At 46.9% G+C, this 22,171-nt stretch overlaps 1 protein-coding gene across 2 annotated transcripts in view; it reads left to right on the top strand.

Annotated features, from left to right (window-relative positions):
- The window catches only part of LOC122392638 (biogenesis of lysosome-related organelles complex 1 subunit 2-like), a 47,505-nt gene that overhangs the window by 8,338 nt on the left and 16,996 nt on the right, over positions 1-22,171 (top strand). For both annotated transcript variants that reach the window (XM_043387724.1, XM_043387725.1), the window contains exons 3-4: positions 5,197-5,330; positions 8,011-8,147. In XM_043387724.1, coding sequence (XP_043243659.1) covers positions 5,197-5,330; positions 8,011-8,147 — 271 coding nt within the window. The remainder of the gene's footprint in view (positions 1-5,196; positions 5,331-8,010; positions 8,148-22,171) is intronic.

Below are 22,171 nucleotides of genomic sequence, written 5' to 3'. Positions count from 1 at the left end.
CGTCTGTAGCCGGTTAATAGTGCCACACGCTTGTTTTCTCAACCGACGTGCGACGTGCGATATTTAGCGTGTTGATATTTAGCATGTTTGTTGGCAAACATGGAATGTTCTGAGTTCTATCCTTGGTCGCGAATTGTATCGAGTTATGTTAAGGTCTCCCGTAGGATTTTTAATCGGCTCAGAGATCACTGAAATTAATTTTCTCGTTTGCACCGGAAATCCTTATACGAGAGAGCGTTACTTATGTGTCGATTTTCTGTAAAACGATTGCGTCATCCGCAACACCTACGAAGTGTGAGCATGACTGCCGGTGTTGCTAGTTTTCAGAAAAGAAATATGAAGAATTCAGTCAAAGGTTTAACAACATGCCATTGAATCGCTTCACGGCAATAAGCCAGTCTGCCGTTACCACCAGTCGGCAAGGCGGTCCCATTAGGCTGAATACAATGGACTTGAGCCGAAAACAGCCATTGACTGCCCCCCACGTTAATTCCCTAACTATCACAATACCTGTCTGATATCCAATACTGTAACTACGAGCGGCACTGGCTTCCACATCAGTGGAGACTGAATGACATTCCGTGTGTCCCCTCCCCTCCCCCCATTCACCCCCTATCCGGGATGAGGGTCGTTCCTAGCATCACCGTGCATTGATACAGTGGATCTATGGGCGAGCGATACCTGTGTGTTAGGTATACTTGGATGCGCGCGTCCTGTGGTGATTGTGCTGGCATTGATATGATTGGTGGTGGTGAAGACTAGGCTGTAATGTTATATTGACCCGGCTTGTTACCAAATCATTCGACGCTGGTTAGATTATGCAATGTACATATATGCAGGTATTGTACATGTATCTAACTTCAATAGAATGTGGTTTTTAGTTACATTTACGGCTCTTTGGCTGAGCATAAAACAGCCAAATGATGGTATCTTTTATAGGCAAAGATGTAGATAGATGTGTGGGTGTATTTGAGAAAAGATAAGTACAAAGCGACCCCGGGATGTAACAATCTTAAGTTCTGAATACGTCCTCTTTGTTCGAAAATATCAAAGCATGTCTGATATTTCACGTATGTGTGGGTGTCATCAGCCATGCTACTGTCACGTTACCCACCTGTCATTATGTAGTTTCGTGCAGTCCGTGACCTCTTGACCCTTGCCTGGCGTGTGTGTGTACTGACATATGGCAGAGCCTTCTTTGTGGCTGAGATTCCGCATTGAGGTCTTCTCAGATCTAGGGGGACCATGGAGTCTTCATGCAAGGAGCAGTCACTTAAAAACGAGAAGTTATCGACTAGAGACTCAGGTCAGTCTTTCCACCCGGACCGAAGCTATCAAACGAAATGGATTTGGGCAGTAATGTCTTGAGACCGACGTCCCAGCGGTAGTCATGAAGTTATCCCGCGCTGAAATTCTCATGAAACTCTCCAATGTCTTCTTTTGTGAGGCAGTGCCACTATCGTGGACTTTGAAGATTTTACGCTGTTTTATGCTGCGGATAGTGGCGTTTTCCCTAGCTCCGCTGCTTCTGGAAAATAAGTTGTTTTACAGCTGTGCGAAGAGATGTCATGAACGGGCATGCATCTAGGAGAATTCTGGAAAAACATTGAAATATGTCCGGGGAGAATTCTGAAAAAGTGAAATACCTACATCCGGGGGAAATGCTGGAAGAAATTAATAAATATCCGGAAGAAATTAATAAATATCCGGTTAGAATATCGGAATCTATTGAAGCAGTTGCATCCGGAGCGGAAGCTGGGAGAACTTAATGTGACGTAAGATCTGAAGAGATGTAGCTGGAACTTATACATGAATGAGAATGTTTCCTGCTTGGGGAGGCATAACGTTAGGACATGAATCGGCGAACACATCCGGACAGGCAATGTGGTAATATCTGGCCTTCATCAAGGCTCAGTTGCTTTGCCATCGCGGTCGTCGAGCCGATCTTGATCGTTTCATCTCAAAGCCAAAGCACTCATCATTCGCAGCGCCCCGCAGTTCCCCCCGAACTGCGTATGTCGCCGCCGGAGACCTGTCGGCGACACTCTGTTGCTCGTGCGGTCCCACTTCCGGTCGCCATCATTAATTCCGTAAGCCGTCTCCACCACTTGCGGTCGGAAATGTACGGCTTCCTGTGCATAGTGGACTAGATGGCGGTGAGATGTGATGGTCCCCGTAACACGGCAGAAGGGTGGAGTCTTCTACGGCATTGCTACGGAATGTTAGATTCGTGGAAATAGTCGGTCTTGTAAGGTGACAGTGGCAGTAGGTGGCCCAAAGTTATGTCCTTTTCAAACATTGTTACCCTTTGGCGAACATAAATCTGGGGAAAAACACTTTAGAATCCGGAAGCCTTGTTTTTTTTTTTTAAGTGAATTAACGGGATCAGAAATCCATGCATAAACATATACATCGAAAACCTATTTTTGAACCAATAAGAATGTTTGGCGAATAACGAGCGAACGCAATCGGAAGCAGTGCACATGTGCTCTGTGCATCTGCGAAGTTGGACCTGTCCTAAGCTGATTATGTGTGGCTCCTCTCCGACCGATCCCTTATACCGTACCAACTTTGAGAGCTAGTGGCCCAGCTGTTCTCGAGCTGTAGAAAGATATTAATCTAAAATAGGATCTTCAAAGCTTCATCAATGTACCTGGCACGCTTCAAACCAAATCTGAAAACTCAAAATGCTGAATATTTAGGTAAGTTCATTAGAATATGCTGAATATTTCAATTCCCACATGCCTGACACAAACGCTATTTATTTTATGAACCGGGGCCGGGGATGAGAGATTAGGAACGCCCTCGCAACACCTATGGGTGTTGCGAGGGCGTTGAAGAGAAGGTTATATTCGGGAACCGGTCCGTTGTTTAGTGATGCAACTGTGATTGTCATGGTTACCGCCCTCAGGTAGTGTTTCAACATCGTTCGGCTCAGTTTCTGTTGCCGCGCTGTTTTTATGGCCGAGTCATCATGCCTGATAGGTATGGGTGATGATTAACAGACAGCATGACATGTGCCGTATCGTGTTCATGTTTCTCTTTGTTGTCATGGTAACGAGAGTGGTTGTCTGCAGTTAGCATCTGGCAGAAACGTGATTTTAACCCTCGCCCATGTAGGGGGGGGGTTGGTGCAACCCCCCCCCTGAGGTTTTTCGGAAATAGTGCAAAAAACGGCGGCGCGCAGCGCCGCCAAATTTTGGGTACCTTATGGGGCAAACCTTGCGCATCTTTTGATAAAAAAAATTTGACCGGGTCATGTCAGGTCACGGAGTTATGACGTCACAAAGGGAACAGCCTCCGGCCGGATTTTCACAAACTGAGTGCCAACGCCCGAGGTTTCCTGCCGGTGGTACGGACATCGGTTGATGGATCGTGATGAAACTTCCCATGCATGTTGGGGCAAGTATTGGCTATCATATGGTATAAGAAATTGACCGGGTCAGGTCAGGTCACGGAGCTATGACGTCACAAGAGGAACAGCGTCCGGTACTATTTTTGAAAAGCGCCCGAACCACTATTTTGCTAATTCTTGTCACCTCAATGGGAATATGCAGCAATATTAGCTTCTATAGGGAGCAAATGGACCTTCCAAATCCAAAAATACAATCAGATTTCAAAAATTTAAATTTTGATTTTTCGAATTTCTGCCGCCGACTGTGACCTTGCCGACTTCCGGCGCTCCCAACGCGCCATTTTTAGAGCTAGGGAAACGAAATACATACCAAACGATAGAGAATTGATCAAGAAACACGAGAGTGAAGGTTTCAAGTCGATATCTCCCACCGTTTTGCCGCAATCGCCGCGGAAAGTTGAAAAAAATCTATTTTTCCGAAAATTTGACCTTTGACCGGTCAAAAGTAGGTCAAATGTTGACCTAGGACCAAAAAATATACCACCAATCGCGAGATCTCGGCGAGAGCAATCCGTTGGTCTTTTCCGCTAGGCTCTACGACGCTCCGTTTTCAAACGCCAAGGGGGGGTCGCACCAACCCCCCCCCCTGCATGGGCGAAGGTGGCAGATCGCCGTTTACGGGCGAGGGTTAAAGGCAGTAGTGATCCGTTTTCCTTATGGTACCAAGCGGGTGATGAGTGAATCTGATGGACCGTTTATTGGCTGATGCTATCGATTTCCTTTTAATACTCGTCCGTTAGTATATGCTGGTTTTAGGCACATTTGCCTTCTTTTACGAACTCATTTTATTGCAAAAAAAAAACTGATGTTAAAATCAGAAAGTAGAAATCATGTCTAAGACAGCTATAGGTATAACTTGTCAATCGACATACCATAGTTGAGTTCAATCAAAACTAATCACGACAAAAATTAACCAAAATGGAAGTCAAGCTCAACTTTAACCTGTTCTGGACCATGGAGCGCAACACGTAAGACTGCTGCGATATGATTCGTTGGGGTTTACCCATGCCTTGATGTCACAAGCCCTGCCGATTTTCTTTCTCCTTTTTCTCGATTTTCGCGCGGCGTCTCCGGTGCCGTTTCCCGTGTGGTCCCGACGATGTCATCCTGATCATCGATCACCTGTCACCCTGACCGATCACGTGACATAGCGGGTACCGTGTGAATGATGACCCGGTGGGGACATGTGACTGAAGCCCCGGGAATGGCCTGGACCGCCCATAACTCTCGGCAGGGGGTCTGGGCCAGGGGGAGATTGGTGGGGTGGCTGACTTGCTGAGGCTATGCTCACAGCCCAGCACCTACCAAGAGACTTTGCACAAGAGCATTGCGGTTATATGCGTACGGCCGTCCAATAAAAGATTGGCTGGTCAGGCAAAGTGTTTTTGGGATGATAACTTCGAATGACACATACATTCCAGTGACACGATTTGATAAAAATGAGAAAAGGTTTCGTGCGGATGCTTCGGCAATATATGTTAACAGCATATAGACGTGTTCATCAATGGTGATCGATTTTTGTGATGTAGACAACCAACCACTTTATCTTGGAGGGCCGTACGCCGTCTGTTGTTGTTTCCATATGCAAAAACATAACAGTTTTGTCTACCGTTTGATATTTGCATTGGTACTCGGCATGTACTTTTTACGTAACTATACGCCGGCAGACTTTGTTTCTGTCTTTTGCCTTTTGTTCATGAATCAAAACAGCCTGTCTTTTGCCTGTCTTTAGCTTGTCTTTTGTTCATGAATCAAAACAGCCTGTCTTTTGTTTGTTTCAGGCGCCAGTAACATCTCCACGAGCACGAGCAGTTTCGAGGCAGGGGTGCAGCACGACCCTAATCTGAACAGACTGGCGGTGAACATGTTCACCAAGACCGAACAGTACCTGCAGGGTGAACTGGACGCCGTTCTGGTGAGTTTGGAGAGAGTTTATGTATTGGTACGTGCAGGGTGAACTGGACGCCGTTCTGGTGAGTTTGGAGAGAGTTTATGTATTGGTACCTGCAGGGTGAACTGGACGCCGTTCTGGTGAGTTGGGATAGAGTTTATTGGTACCTGCAGGGTGAACTGGACGCCGTTCTGGTGAGTTTGGAGAGAGTTTATGTATTGGTACCTGCAGGGTGAACTGGACGCCGTTCTGGTGAGTTTGGAGAGAGTTTATGTATTGGTACCTGCAGGGTGAACTGGACGCCGTTCTGGTGAGTTTGGAGAGAGTTTATGTATTGGTACCTGCAGGGTGAACTGGACGCCGTTCTGGTGAGTTTGGAGAGAGTTTATGTATTGGTACCTGCAGGGTGAACTGGACGCCGTTCTGGTGAGTTTGGAGAGAGTTTATGTATTGGTACCTGCAGGGTCAACTGGACGCCGTTCTGGTGAGTTTGGAGAGAGTTTATGTATTGGTACCTGCAGGGTCAACTGGACGCCGTTTTGGTGAGTTTGGAGAGAGTTTATGTATTGGTACCTGCAGGGTGAACTGGACGCCGTTCTGGTGAGTTTGGAGAGAGTTTATGTATTGGTACCTGCAGGGTCAACTGGACGCCGTTTTGGTGAGTTTGGAGAGAGTTTATGTATTGGTACATGCAGGGTCAACTGGACGCCGTTTTGGTGAGTTTGGAGAGAGTTTATGTATTGGTACATGCAGGGTCAACTGGACGCCGTTTTGGTGAGTTTGGAGAGAGTTTATGTATTGGTACGTGCAGGGTGAACTGGACGCCGTTCTGGTGAGTTTGGAGAGAGTTTATGTATTGGTACCTGCAGGGTGAACTGGACGCCGTTCTGGTGAGTTTGGAGAGAGTTTATGTATTGGTACATGCAGGGTCAACTGGAAGCTGTTCTGATGAGTTTGGAGACTGACTAGAGGAGGCCGTACTTGGTGAGTTCCGTGATGTAATTGATCAAAATTGATCTTGTTCAACATCAGGATAAAACAGAGCATCCCCTCCCCGAACATCACAGACAAAAAACCTGAGGCTTACATATTACATAATTAAACTCGCGATTGAGTGCAGAAGCAGTTCGAACCAGTTTTTCACCACTAATCGGCTCAAAAGCACTGCCCCTTTCCTTTTAGTGCATTAACGCTGACATATTAATGGTCTTCAGACATAATCCTGCCTATCGACTGAGATGGAAACGTCGGTATCGTTTGTTCTGGTTCTCACCGGACTTGCGATTAAGAAACTAGTCAGCAGCATGTTTCCGTGGGCAGTAATCATCCGCTGAGAATGTTTCTATTCTGTCGATGGATGGTGTAAACATAAGGCGTGGGTTGTCAGGCCTTTCTACCTTTTCAATACACCGCGGGTGTATCAATATCAAAATATCAAAAGTATCTTACCTTTATATGCCTTTATCAAAGATCTGCACAGCATTCGCTCGTGCTGAATCGGCTCGTGGCCTTTTGATGACGAACAACGTATGGCCCGCAAGTGACAAATGTCAACGGCTAAAAAAATCGTACCTCACAGCGAGGATGAATGCTTAAGGCGCGAAACCAAAGTCCATTCAGCCATTGAAGATGGGGTTTGAATTACAATTGTCTGTTATTCGAAGAGATATTGTGACTTGAGATAGGTACCTCCGTTGTCAGAACGTTATTGTAACGCGTAGAAGTGCATTGCTTAGGCATGCCTTTAATGGGATCCGGTTGTTAACGAGCTCGTGTCGCGTTAAAATATAAAAATAAGGGAACATGAACGATAGAAATGAATGCTCAAGGGCCTCAGCAGTTTTCATTCCATTTCATTCCAGCAGTTTTTTTTGCGCGTTAGCATTCGATGGCGCGAAAAATGAAATATTTAAACCATGCCTTATATGTTTCAGTAAATGAACAGTGAAATTAACAGCATTAAAGTGACAAGCAAAAAAAAAATATTCCGACGACATTTGATTCTTGTCAATTGTTTTCGCTATAATTTCCCCGAAAATATCTATTAATTTTCACTTGAGGTTGAAAGAATACATCAAACCTCCTGGCTCCTGAATAGTTAAAAATGCAGTTCTTTCAAATGTCAACAACGGTTTTTTTTGTTACGGATATTAGCTGTCGTAGTCCCCATCATGAGTTTCGATTTTAGTTTCACAACGTTTTGGCAAGCTGCTGTTCTGGCAGCTGCCCTAAACTGCCCTTTAGTGACGTGTATTTTTTTTTTTTTTTAATTTAGCTCGAATGTTTGAATGAACGGATTGACAGAGCCGGAGTCCACGCTAAGCAGAGCTTGTTGCGTAGACCCCGACCCCTACCGTCCGATCGCGCAATTCCGGGTAACGGGAGAATTTAGATGCCAAAGTTTAACGTGCCCTTCAAAGCCGGACACGGCCTGTCCCACTCAACAGACTTCAACTGGCTGCGGCTGCTCCCACCAACCGCAGACCATCCCCGTCAGGAGTCTCATATATCGAGCGCCGGAGCGTCTCGAACCCGGGCTCTCACTACCGGGAGTCCGATGCTCTACCAACTGAGCTACGGGACAGGCATGAGCTACGGGACAGGCATTTCTTCCACAACCGCCAGTGATTTTTCCCCTGGCTGTACCCCTCCATACGTCATTTTCCGCTCACCGCACCCCTTATGACGTCATTTTCACTGCCAGGGCGAGTACCACCTGCTAACCGAGATGAACCGCCGCACAGAAGCCAAGTACCGTGAAATGCGCGACACTGGCCGGGAAACGCAGACGGCCATTGAACTCCTCAACGCCAAATACCTGGAATTGGAACCGTGTCTTAGGTAAGCACTCGCCTCTATATGTGGTGCATCCCCCTAACTGTGGTGCTTTATTGGGGTCTTCTGTTTGGGCTACCCATCCCGGCTAACGAGAATGTGTGCGGGCATGTGTTGTGAAGTGGTTGATGGATATGGCTATTTGCTAGAGATTCATTAAAATGACTTGCATGCTGTCATCGTTGATGATGACTTGACAAATTTGACGCTCGCTCACGATGCATATCTTATGTCAAGAACGAAGGTTTTAATTCCTTATTTGGGTGGGGCTTAGGGAATAGAGATTTTTACGAGACTCGTTTAAATGCAGCCATGGTCTGTTCCCGTTGCACGTGGCGAGGAGATTTGATTATTATTTAATTTATGACATCGATTAATGGCTGGGTTCTCTAGCCCGTGTGTAACAAAGTTCATCCCCAGCCCCCTGCCTTACTAACAATGTCCTTTTATGGTCCTCGTTCCTTACCTGTGACGCCTGTCCTGACCCGCTTCTGATTGGTGTTATGATATGACGTACATGTGTGACGTTTGTATGTGACGCGTGCTGAGCCGCGGTGGTCACAGCCCCCGGCCGAGTGGAGGAGTTCCGAACCATCTGGCCAACCCATCGCACCCGCGGGAGCCGCTCTCCCGTCGGGCTACTTCTAACTGTACAGTCAATTCTTGTCTCGGCTCATTTCTGAACAATATGTCGTGAAAAGTGGAAGTGTTATATTTGAGGAACGGACTAGACTATCACCGAACATTATTACACCGTGTTATGCCACTCGTGTTAGAAGTTTGTAAGAGTCGCGTCACTGAACGTGACAACAGCTGCGGAGACTTTGCCGTGGGTAACTGTGGGCGAACTGTATTTCCCTGTACCGGTATCTTGGCGGTTTACATTCGTACTAACGTTGTTTTGGTGGTACACTCGAATTTTATAAGGGCTCCTTCTCCGTCTGTGCTAATCTTGGCACCTTCTCCTATATTGTTATTGCCGATGTCTGCATATGGATTAGAGGTGCCCTTTTTCAACCCACCAGCCCGGAATGAGTGGGTAGACAAAACCCGCATGGGTTTGAGCGGGTTGCATCACCAGGAAATACCCTGGTGCGGGTTTTATGCGGGTATAAAAAATATCAGAAACTTAATAGCTAAAACAAAACAAGATTTCCTCTTGAAAATGGAAAATAAATATGCTGCAGCATGACCTAGAATACCTCACGTCCTCACATATGCAGTAAGATGTCCGGGAAAAATATGACTAGAAAGTGGAAAAGGTTTTTGGCGGCTATGCGGGTTGTTGCGGGCTGCTACCCATGAAGTTCCCCATGCGGGTAGTTGTGGGTATCTGAGGAAGGGTTGCGGGGCGGGATGGGTTACCTGGATCCCCAAAAAGGACACCTCTGATATGGATGCTGTGTTGGAAAAAGATGATATTGTTAATCCCTGTACCACCAGGTTGGCAGTAAGCGCTTTCGCCATAAAGTGCCGCGTCAGCTTCTTGAACAAAGATAGAACAGCCGGACAGGCTGAGCAGCACCCCTAACACCCATGACACATATGACGCCGAAGTATTGTAATTTGGATCTATTGTGTCATTCTGTGTTGGAGCTTTTGAACGAGGGTTTCGGTCAGCGATATATTTATCGAATATAATATTGCGTTTTCTTAGAAATTACACGGCGGAAAGGTAACTTATTGATGGCTAGATTCAGATGAAATATATCAACAAAGCAGTTATGAGTTAAAGCTTTGAGTTGAAGAGTTGAAGTTGCATTTCAAGCTTTGTTGATAGAAAATGCAATTACTGAATAGGCGTGCAAGAATAAAGGACTTCAATGTCAAAAGAACATTATATTTAAAGATGCTATCAAAAGCATGCTTATCTGTCAAAGGAGAACGAATGTGGCCTAGAACTTCCTTTCAATATTATGCAATAGTATGTACTTATTTGTTACATCCTGGCAGTGATAACAGTTGAGAAGAGTATTGCCTACATTTGGATGCAAAAGAATTATCAATTTAATATTCAACGTAACATCATAATGATTTCATACTTGATTCTGGTTATGTAATATTTGATGATATTCCTCGACGATGTACGTAACAATATGACAATGATATGTACCAATTAGTGCGTTGCTTTGTGCGCACCCGTACGCAATAAGCCAGTTTCAGGTGTTCGAGAAATAATCACCTGCTAGCGACGCATGCTCCTTTGAACGGCGAAGCGTCTTCAGCTAACGTGGCAAGCGCTCACGCGTTGGATGCATCGGTTCAATGCTAATTGCGACTAGCTGGAACTAGCAATATGCGTGCAATCTGTGCGTCGTTGCAATTTCCTTCGCCTAACCTATTGACGGTAATGATGTTTTGTGTTAATTGCGACTCAAGATCAGTCTGAGTGGGCGATCGATAATAACAGAGTACTTGAGAGGATTTGGAAATAATACATAGACCCGATTTTAATTGTCGTTTGAAGTGTCGTTTCTAGATCATGGCACGAGTGAAGTGGTAAGAGTTTGCATCCGTAGACAAAAACGAAGGACACTGGATGTAACTGGATGATTAGTTGTAAAATAATCTTGACTGGATGTCCCTCACTAAACTCCGTGCGTCAACTTCCAATATCCCATTATCTCGTCACTCGAAAGAGACAATGAACATCAGGTCTTGAGGCGTTTTCACACCAGCAATGCAACGTGACCGCTTCCAAGTAAAAGAAGAGACATATTTGCATGTGACAATTCAATTCAGACGCAACATAAGAGTGTCGGCTGCCATTTCTTAACTTTATTGCATTTCTTTTTTCATGTCCGTTGTACGAATAACCACTTTTTCTTGCATGGTCTCGTGTAAAGGTCGTTCTCCACGGTACATGTTTTGCGCGTTTTTAATGACGTTTTAACGCTTTTTTTTTGATGTTTTGCGAGTTTTTCATGATCCGGCGTTGATCTGTACCATTAAATTACACGGTGCCATCTCCACGGCGGAAGATTTGTCAAAAATCGAAAAACGCGTGGCTTCATAAAATCAAAAAACTGCAAAACTCGTAAAACGCGTCAGGTTGTGTCATGCAAAACTCGTAAAACCTTTAAAAAACGCAAAACTCTCATTTGTAAAACGCGCGATTTTATCCAAACATTTGGATCGAATGAAAGTTTTCCGGTTTTTGACAAGGCTAAGAAGGTAATCCTTCTGCTATTAATACCATTTTACGGTGAAATGGATGCAATGGAAAGTGTGGAAAGCGATGAAACGCAATTTGATTAAGCCAATTCTCATGGCAAGTACTCAGACAACCATACCAATAACTTCTGTTGCTATTCCGACGATGTGGATGTCAAATAATTACATAGTGAGTCTATGGATAACAGATATTACGATATCAGATCATTTCAGATAATTGATAAGTAACTGATGTCATAGCGGTGATAGCAATAGGGTAACGTGATGATACCCCTATAACTATCTTTAGAGCGAAAATCGAGGGGTTAATAGAAGCCGTGCGCCAGATACCTGCCCTGTGGGACAAGAGGGCCACGGCATACAGCGCACGAAGGGCGGAGAAAGATGTTCTTTCTCTGAAATTGAAATTGTTCTGAAAGACTGACACACTAAAACCGTAAAAAGCGAAAAACTCGCAAAACTCGCAAAAGCGTCTGTTAAAAAGCGAAAAAAGCGCAAAACTCTGGTTTGCTAAAACGCGTAAAAACCGAAAATGTTTACACGTGGAGACAATACTTAAAGGAAAAGGGCCACCTTCGTGAAATATGAAGATATCGTTGTTTTTCATTTTGACATTATTATTTTTCATTTTCTTTTTAAAACTGGTGCCAGAAGTGCACAATTCGCGAAAAAGTATTTAAAACTATTTAACATATTGGTACTATGTTGATACTCTCTACGGCACCTACTGTATGATGGCATAGCGATGACGTCACACTCAAGCCAATCAGCATTCAGAAGACAGACTCGTCGGATTGTGTCAGATAAGCTGATTGGTTAAAGCTGAGCTGGTTGGAGCTGATTGGTAAAAAACCAAAGCCTCGCCGCGGGTGGCTGTATTGTCGGATAAGAACGCATTCCTGGGATAAGGACGCATTCCTGGCGTATTTTCTTTTAAAATTGCCGATAACTACGAATGGAGGCCGAAATCGGCAGTAAGGAGGTAGACAGATAGGTTTTCGGACACGGGCTACAAGATGGCTATCTCAATTTCAATCCCCATGTTAAAGGTGGCCCTTTTCCTTTAACCCGCGCACCGACGGGGGTCTGCGCCAACTTAGTACCGACGGGGGGGGGGGGCGGATGACCGCCCCCCCCCCCTGAGATCTCGAGAACAAAGCAAGATAGCGACAAGCGGTAAACGGCATCGGATACGCACGGACAAGGTCTACAATTTTTACTAAGGTCATTTTCAGGTCAGGTCAAAGATGACGTCACAGGGGTCGAAAAAGTCAAAATGGCGGCGCTAGATATGGAGAGGGTTTTTCTCGAATAACTTTCGAAGTAGTCAAGATAGGAACAAACTAAGGGCATCATCGTGATCCTCTCGTCGATCCGCATCGAATGATATATATGTTGACCTCGAAAGGTCAAGGTCAAAGGTTGACCTCAGGTCACGTGACCTCGAGGTCATCATGTATATCATTCGATGCGTCTTGACGAGCTGAACACAATGAGACCATCCGCGCGGCTGTATCTTGTTCCTGTTAGGAGTTATTGGTAAAAAACCTTTGGTGACCTTTGATGACGTCACATGACCTTACAGCTGCCCAACAGCAAAACAGACCTCAAGGTAGTGAAGGTTGATCGTATGTGAAGTCATGTATGGTATATGGGGCCATTCCGACCCGTTTTAGTGGTAAAAACAGGGAGTTGATTTTTCCCCCATTGACTTATAATGGGGAGGTCGCGAAATTGACCTGACCTTAGGTCACCGACATCAAAATTCCGAGATATACAAATTGTAGCTACTAATGACCTAATAACATCCTGCGACTTTCAAAGGCCTCCGACATCTACTGTAGCTCTGGCACGGTGACAAAGTTGCAAAAAAGTGACTTGAGGTTGGGTCATTCAAAGTGACCTGGTGACCTGACCTTAAAAGTTAGGAGGTTCAAACTTGCACACCATGTGTAAAATTGATGAGAGAATAGTCATACCAAATTTCGCGGCGCTACGCGCCGCGGTTTTCCCGCTATCCGCGAAAAACCTCAGGGGGGGCGGATATCCGCCCCCCCCCCCCCGTCGGTGCGCGGGTTAAAAGCACATCCGTTGTGTCACAACCTAATAGCCTGGTTGATGCAAGGGATGCGACATGCTTTCGTAACGTCGCCTAGAGCAGTTATTTCGAATTTACATCGAATTTTCTGCCCATTTTGTGGATGTAGCGTCTTGCGAGCGTCTTGTGTGTTGTTAGTTCCCTACGTTTCGGCAAACTGCTTCTCAGATGTTGCAAGATCATGGGACGTTGTTAACGATGTGCCGTTTACCAGATGCGTTTAGAAGTACCTGTGGTCAGTGGACATGGAACTCAGGCTTCCCTGTTGATAGCAACGGTCCTGGTCAAATGAGAAATCCGGGAACTTATTGCTTTTTAGTAGGGATAGTTTCGCTTTCATTCGTTTCAAGTTCCTCAAGCTTTAGTCAAATTATACTGGAAATCGAGGAGTCCCAGCGTGGCGTGGCTTAGTATTCCCCCTCCTTCATGGCGCTCCCCAAATAGACTGGAGTCTTGTATAAACCAAAGGGTGGCAATTACTGTATATCCTTTTATAGACAATCCATCAGCCCACTAGCGGCTAAAGTTACCTCCTAGCCAACCTAATATACCTTCCGGCCAGCGTCGCAGCTCTCAGTTTTTCCCCACTAGATTAACAATTCAGACAACACCTACTCTATAAAAAGGTCACACCTACGTTGCGTCCGCATGAGCCCATATATGAAATATCTCCACGCCGCTGCACGTTGTCCGCCTATTTCCGGCCAACAAATATTGTCTCTTGTTTCACCATGGTGGATCCCCTGGCAAATCTGTCCTGAAAATAATTTGGAATATCGTATCCAGCGCTCAATTATAAGACTCACTATATGGCATGTATGTATGTTTCGTTCTCCAGCGCTTACCGACATGTAGCTCCTGTAATATACACCCTCCAATTGGTTTTGTGAATGTCTCAAAAACTCATATAGATGTAGTGTGAATAGATGTGGATAGATGTGGTGGTCCTAAAAAATGCCGAAGCTTTTTGATCTTTTGCCGAAGCCATTGATCAAAAGGAAAAACCTCGACATCTTGGGCTGAGTTTTAAAGACAGGCTGGCTTGAGCTCTCTAAATTAAGTTCCGCTGACTACTATTTTCACGAAGGGCAGAAACGCCTCTCTCTCTCTCTCTCTCTCTCTCTCTCTCTCTCTCTCTCTCTCTCTCTCTCCTCTCTCTCTCTCTCTCTCTCTCTCTCTCTCTCCTCTCTCCTCTCTCCTCTCTCCTCTCTTCTCTCTTCTCTCTCCTCTCTCCTCTCCTCTCCTCTCCTCTCCTCTCCTCTCCTCTCCTCTCCTCTCCTCTCCTTCGTCTTGTCCTGAACTGAAATTTGTCAGCATCTGGTTGAACGCATAACCGGCCAGACTGTGCATTGTGCAATGCGCATTACACAAGCATTATATAACGCCAAATATTACGTGGGCGCCAAATATCGATACCCAGACGGCAGCTGCCAGTATCACGCGGCCCCCACTGCAGGCTCTAGCGCTCTGGCTACTTGCTTGGCGTCTCTGCTGACCGCTAGCCAGGGCCTATTTTAAGACAATTTGACTGGGGTGGCCAGGCAGTGGTGGCGCCCCTGTCTCTTGTGTGGGCGCCCCCCCCCCTCCCACCGAAATGCTGATGTGCGCAGCATTTCGATGGGGGGGGGCGACACAATCGAGTCTCAGAATCTTTTATTTGTGACGGTAGTACGTAAGGGCTAATGTTTCGGGAAAGTGTCTGGAGGCGTTTATTGGCATAGTTTTTTTTTCTAACATAGCCCTTTCGGGCGCTGCATGGAAAGAATTCAGCCAAAAGTCGCCTGTGCATGGTGCAACCCCCTTTCGTCAGATAACTTTTACTGCTTATGCCGATGGCCCTAAAATCCCCCCCCCGATCCGTCCATGATAAACAAAACACCTTCCCATCCCAAGGCAGCGGCGTCACTCGAAGTCACTTAACCGGTCGCCAGGATAGGGGAGGGGGGTCAAACGGACCCCTCTCGTTTTTTCGCGAATAACTCGCGTAAAAAGCGACCGATCGCGACGAAACTTTTAGTACCCTCACGATAATCAATTTTACACCTACCCTGAAAATTTTATGACCCTGACCCTAATGACCTTTGACCAGTGACCTACTTTTCAAGACCATGTTTGGTCGGAATCGCGATTCGGCGTGTCGGCTCGCATTAGGCGCGCGTTTGCAGTCTTTTCGTGGTTTCAAGCGTTCAAGCATGTGATATGATGTTGCTCCCATGCCAGCATTAGGGTGGGTGTCAAGGTCACTGGAAGGTCAGGTCAGGTCATTGATCTTTGATGTCCTCAGTTCACTTTTTGGAGTTTTACTTGTTTCTAGGCTAGTTTTTGGAGCTGAATTCGAATTTAGCAATCATTTGAACATTAACGATGTAGTTTTGGTGCCTTCACTACATGTTACGAAGCTGTCAGAGGCGGTTGCCACTTACTACGAATACCCGGCAAAACCCTTACCGGTTGACCTGACCTGACCTGACCCGACCTGGCCTAAATGCATGAAGAATCATCTATGATCATAACTAACATGATATTCGTCATCAGCACCCCGAAAAACCCCATAGGAGCCACCCTTTACGACGTTCTAACAGGTCCCGATTTTCTCGACTTTTGGGTCATTGATCTGACCTGGAAGGTCAACCGATGACCTAGGACCTTAAAATTGGATATCATCGGCTTTTTCTCGTCACGGGCAACACGCTCGTTTTTTCCGCGAAGCTCTAGCTCAATCAGGGGCAAAACGGCAAGGTGGGGGGTCTAACGGCCCCCCCCCCTTCCCCTATACGTCCGCGGCTGGAAAAACATCAATACGGGCGAGGATTAAACCGCCGCCCGCCAGATTTTTCTCTTGGAAATACCCTCGTCAGAAGCAATGCGTGCACGTGCGTTTGAAAATCCGCTGTTGATCACGCGGCCAGTCTCAAAGCCACATCACAATTCAATTTTGCGGCCAATATCTCGCCACGCCACTGCCTCGAGACGCTCTCCAGATTTTGAAGAGCTTATGGCTCTGTAATGCCAAGAAAGATGCATTGGTGACCACTGACCAGTGTTGTAATTTGTATATTGCTATTTGTCATCGATGCGCCATTGATACCTCAACCGAGATATCTTCTCAGTTGTGGTAAGGCGCCTGAATAGTAGGACAATCCAGTAGCGGTATGGCGTCCCTGAGGGGCGCCCCAGTAGTGACAGGGCGCTCCAGTCTCGGTAGGGCGCCCCAGGCGTGACGGGGCACCCCTCAGTAGTGTAATGAAGCCCCAGTAGCGGCATTGAGCCCAAACAGCGGTGGGCGATCCACTGGTTGTAAGGCGTCTCAGTTGTGGCATAGCGCCCCAGTAGTGGCAGTAAGGGCGAGTTAGTTACTTGACTTATTGCTAGAGTAAATGCGCCCCAGTAGTGGTACGGCACCTCAGTTGTGGTAAGGTGCACCCGTTGTGATAGGGCGCCCCAGCTGTGTCAGGGCGCCCAGTGATGGTAGGGCGCCCCGGTTGTAGCAGGGCGCCGGAGTAGTGGTAGGGCGCCCAAGTAGTGGTGGGCGCCCCAGTGGTGGTAGGGCGCCTCGTGGCGGTAGGGTGCACCAGAAACTTAGGGCGCCCCAGCACCAGCGGAACGTCACAGTAGTGTTACGACGCCGCAGTAGTGGTACGGCGTCCCATTTCTGATAGGGCGCCCAAAGGTGGTTGGCGCCCCAATCGTGTCTGGGCGCCCCAATGTTGATAGGACACTTCAGTCGTGGTAGGCGCCCAAGTGCTGGTAGGGCGCCCCATTGCCGGTAGTGTGTCCCAATCGAAGTAGGGCGCCACAGTTGCACTTGCGGCAGGGCACCCCCAGTAGTGAGAGGGCACCCCCATTGGTGGTGGTGGCGCCTCAGTGAGCCCTTTTCCCCCTGTCAAGCTGAGTTGCGCCCCAAGAATGTGTCGCATCCGTGATTGTCGGCAGCCAATATATGTGGGCGGACTTTTGGGCTGTTTTTCACTGGGGTGGCAAAGTAAGACGACTGGGGTGGAAAACCGCACCACTGGGGTGGGTTTTGCCACCCCAGTTAACATGTTAAAATAGGCCCTGCGGCGCTAGCTGCTTTTTATGTGACAGGTGGCGCGGCTGTGACTGACTGCTTGGACGTTGAGGGGTGGGTTAGGGATTCACCGAGATCAAAGTAAAGTGCCCCGATTACCCGAAATCGCTCGATCGGGCGATGGGGGTCTGCGCAACAAGCTCCGCTTAGCGTGGGCTCCGGCTCTGTCAATCTGTCCATTGGAAATGTCGAGCTAATTTGCTGTGAAGCGCTGGTGGTCTCAATAAGCATGACGCCCAGTCTTTGGAATCAGGATGTTGGCGTGTTAATAAAAAAACGTTTAATTGTGTGACGCGGCTGTTACAATTGCCAAGTTTGAGGGCGTGATTAGGTACATTTGATTGGGAAATTCAGTTGAGCTTCGTACGTGCAGTATCAGCATTATGGGCTTTCCCCAGATACATTTGATTATTGCCTCATTTCCGCCTTTCGTTTGTAATTAATTCCTCAGAATTGTTTGTGGGCATGTTCAATTTCAATTTGACATTTTGTAACGCCTCGGGGCACACAGCTACCGGAACGGACTGCGTGGCAGTTCCTCGCGGAAAGCGGTAGCGATTGCTTATTACTAATTGCTATCAAATGATATCGAGCATGGTAAATTGCTAACGCTTTACCAGAAAATGGTTTTTCGATTTGGAGCAGAGTCGGTGGTGCAATGCAGTGAAGTGGCTTCATCAGCTTTTAAACCCGAGTAAAAAGCATTCGTGTCGTAAGATTGCATTTTGTTTCTTGTTCAAATTGTCGCAGTAACGAGTCGGCGCTCTTGACATGTGAAGCCTATCGCCCACCGCCCTACTCTCATTGCCCAACGCCCACCATCCACCGTCCACGGCCCACCACCCACCACCGCCCTCCGCCCTCCGCCCTCGGCCCTCCGCCCTCCGCCCTCCGCCCTCGGCCCTCCGCCCACCGCCCTCCGCCCTCCGCCCTCCGCCCTCCGCCCTCGGCCCTCGGCCCTCCGCCCTCGGCCCTCCGCTCGCCTCAGGGGATCCATGAGTCGGAAATGTCTTCAGCGCCGCTGCCGCCGAACTTTCAGACCATTCCGCCTTCTGCATACTGTATGAACACGACCCACTGACGTGCCGACTGCGGCACCGGAATAGCAGGACGTTGAAGCAACATGTGGAGCAGAAAGGATGGGTTGGGTAATTGGAGTTCAGTTCGGCTGAGACTGGGGTGGAGGACACGTGAGGCCTGTAGGTTACCAGTGGGATTTGGGAAGACGAAGAGGTCGTACTTTTGGGTCCTTGGATGGATGGGTGAATGAGTATTGGAAGACTGCATGAACGAGTAAGTGATGTCTGAACGAACGTGTTGCGTTCCTTGCCAATTAACAAACACGTATGTGCACTGTGGGGAGGGGCAATTTTGTACAGAGCGCCATAAAACATACCAGATAGCTGGAGGGGTGGTTTAGGATCGCGGACGTCTCATGTCGCGTCGCCATGCGTACAGCGCATCATTGCGTCATGCCCAGCTATTGGCCAACGTTTCAGGCTGATCTGAATATCCATCTAATCCTCGGGCAGTGCTGGCAGCTCGTTTGGTGGGCGATGTGTCCAAATGGCTCTCAATTGACCGTATTTATGTGGCGTTTGATCCAGAGCGACATTTGGCCCGTTACGAGTCGAATGAGACTTGTGTGGTGAGCTCCGTTGGGAGGAACGTCGCAGCGACTCGGGTATCCTCTCTGCAATGTTCTCGTATTTTACAGTGGCTGACATGCAATAGGGAGACTGTAAGGAGTTACAGTGCTTCGGACATCCTGCTTGCAATGTTGTCGTATGTTACAGAGGTTGGCATGCAATGGGCTTGCAGTTATATACTGGGCTGTTCCAAAACATTGGTGGAAGTTGGCTGGCGTCTGATATCATAAATCTCCCTCTGGCGTGTCGATGTTTCAGAATTTGCGCTCAATTTGTATTTCACGTTGATGTTAACTGTGCGGCCTTTCCTTTGTGCAAAAAGAGATGTGGGGAATACCCTGTGTGGACTTGGGTTATGACATAGTGGCTTTGGTTATGGCAGATACAGTAGTCTATGGTTATGGTTTTCCGTAAAATTACGTAAAGTACTTACTTAATGCTTATGAAACAAGTTAAGGTTTTTCCGAAGTTACACAGAACCTCTACCAACTCTTATTTCATTAACTGATTTTAATTTTGTTGTTGAACTTGAATTCCGTAGTCCTCTACTTGGATTAATGTGTTTTTAGACCTGTTGTGACCTGATGATTTTGCCAGTTACCAGACGTATTGTTCTTTTTTTTTTAGCCATTGATCTCCCGTAATTCTCCTCAAACACTGGGCTTCCCTAGCGGCCTAGCCCCTTCTTCCTTTCTCTTCTCTTCTCATTTGTCCTTTTGACACGCCGGCCTAGTCGCACGAATCTCTGAACTGCGATCGGGTTTCGAAATAAATCCCCAACAGCAATACCTATAGCCTTGTATGCAATAGCCATATTGCCGGTTGCAGATATTTTTGTAAATATCACATATCCTCCGGGGAGTTTTATACCAGATTTGTCTTTCTTGTCAACGTCACACGATCGCTGTGTCTCGTGAGTTGCGTCATTCGTGCTGCTTTATATCGCTACACGGCTGTACAGTGTACACTGTAAATACACTGAGTTACTTATGTAACGCCTGGATTTACCAGAGCATTGGTGTAAAACTTTCAACTATATTTGACTAGTGTAAGGCTAGACTAGTGTCTTTCCTATGTTAGTAGCGAGTGTTTTACTCTTTTATTATGATGCCTCCGCGAAGGAGCGCACTGTTTTAGGTTCAGAGCGAATGCCCCTACTCTCTTCTTCTGTTCGAAATGTCTTCGGTTCAGGGTAAGAGTTTTTTTCTGATCCCCAATACACGGGCATCGTGTGTCACAGTCGTCGATAGCGACTGGACTGAACACCCCATTTCACATGTCATCATCAGCTCCGTTGGAGCCCGGCTCTGGCCGTGCAGCTATCATTTTCCTTGTGCGTCACTTTGTTCAAGTTGTGCGTCAGAGCCGCCAGGTCATTAGTAAACACGGGCATTTAGCAGACAAGTGCGAGGATCTCAATGCTGGGTCTGCGAGTTCAGTGGATCCATCTCAAGGTAAACCGCTGGCTAGGATCTATGATCACATAAGATCTGGCGACAAGCTTAGGACAAGCTCTATTATACCTATGTATGAATCTCGCAACATCCAGTGAAACCATAGTCCCAGGTGACCCTATACCAGACCCTATACCTTAAATAGAACCATTGCAATCAAAACGCATGGTGCGGTGCATACCCATATGTCGGCATTGAAAACACTGCGCATTTCATCAATGATGTCAATTATGTGTTGTTTCCTTTTGATATCCTCTCCATATCTCAGCCTCAGCAGTAGAAGCGTATTGCTGCATTTAATAAAGCGTTATCGATGTCAGGTCCCCGTTGAACTGCATTACGTAAAGGTACCTGATATTCGCCAATTGATTCTCTTCGCCATTTTTTTCGCAATATGACACGGAAGTAGCGGTAAATCTATCACCTCCCCTAGCTCAGGTACTAGGTATTAATTGCATGTTAACTGGTAATAAAAAAATTAATGAGATTTATGAGAAAGGAAGCAGTATAGTCTGTCTGGGGATCGTATGTATTTACGCATTTGGCCATAAAACGGGGATTTGATAAGATCCTGTCCAATGTTGTTGATCAGTGGTGAATAGGTTGGCAATTTGAAGAAGGATGTTTGCAGTGAAATCTCGTCCGCTTACGCTGAACTTCGAAAATCACATTACAGTGGGATGGAAGATTCAAAAGCAACATTTATTGAACAGCAAAATATGTTCTACATTCGTGGAGCACCTCGTATATCAGAGCCTGTGAATGTATCTGACCGATGGTGCGACTTGCTCTCTGAGCTTATGAGTTCTGGAGTTGATGCTATTTGGAGGTTAACGTACGGCTTACCCCCCGGCAAGTCTTACTTCTGCTAGGATCCTCGGTCTGATTCTTTTTGTAGGGGAGAGTGGGATAAGATGCCCAGGGTGGGAAAGACGCCCCACCCCCTCTAGCGGGGAAACAAAGAATCGAACCTGGAAATTAATGTTCTTAGCGTAAAGCAGAAGCCTGCCTTGTTAACTGCACACAAATTTGCGAAGCTCAGTTGGGCAACGGCTGGCTGGTGATTGCATGTTTTTTATTTGCTGCTTTCAAAAAATATTTTGGCGTCAAAACATTGTAAATATCAAACAAGGTAGATAATTTTTGCGTCCCTTGCTATAGTCGTGATACATTAACATGCGTGTACTGTGTCCCAAACAGTTTGCTTCAGGGTGTAGTTTTATGGCTAACAAATTGTGCTGATTTAATGTTACTTCGGTACCTTGGGGTAAGATGCCCCCTGTCCTGATGGGGAAAGACGCCCCCCTAAATCCGTAGGCTGTCCTTCAAGCAGCCCGTCAAATCATGTATTACATACTTGTGATGAGAGACAAAAGCCGATCTGGGACTATTGAGAGTCCGGTACGGTCGGGTGCTCCCCATGCCGGTCTCTCGGCCCACACAGCGACTTTTTGGGCGGCATCTGACTCTGAGAGCCCTCACGACGGCCTCTGTGGGCCCCATTATTGGTTCTATGGCCCCTCACGACATCCTTTGAGGGCTCCCACGTTGGCTCCACGGGCCGCGCTGGCATCTGAGGTCCCCAC

The sequence above is a fragment of the Amphibalanus amphitrite genome, unplaced genomic scaffold, assembly GCF_019059575.1.
Source record: "Amphibalanus amphitrite isolate SeventyFive unplaced genomic scaffold, NRLGWU_Aamphi_draft 000494F_arrow, whole genome shotgun sequence".
NCBI lineage: Eukaryota > Metazoa > Arthropoda > Thecostraca > Balanomorpha > Balanidae > Amphibalanus > Amphibalanus amphitrite.
The sequence above is the reverse complement of the archived record's forward strand: the minus strand, read 5'-3'. Positions and strand labels throughout refer to the sequence as shown.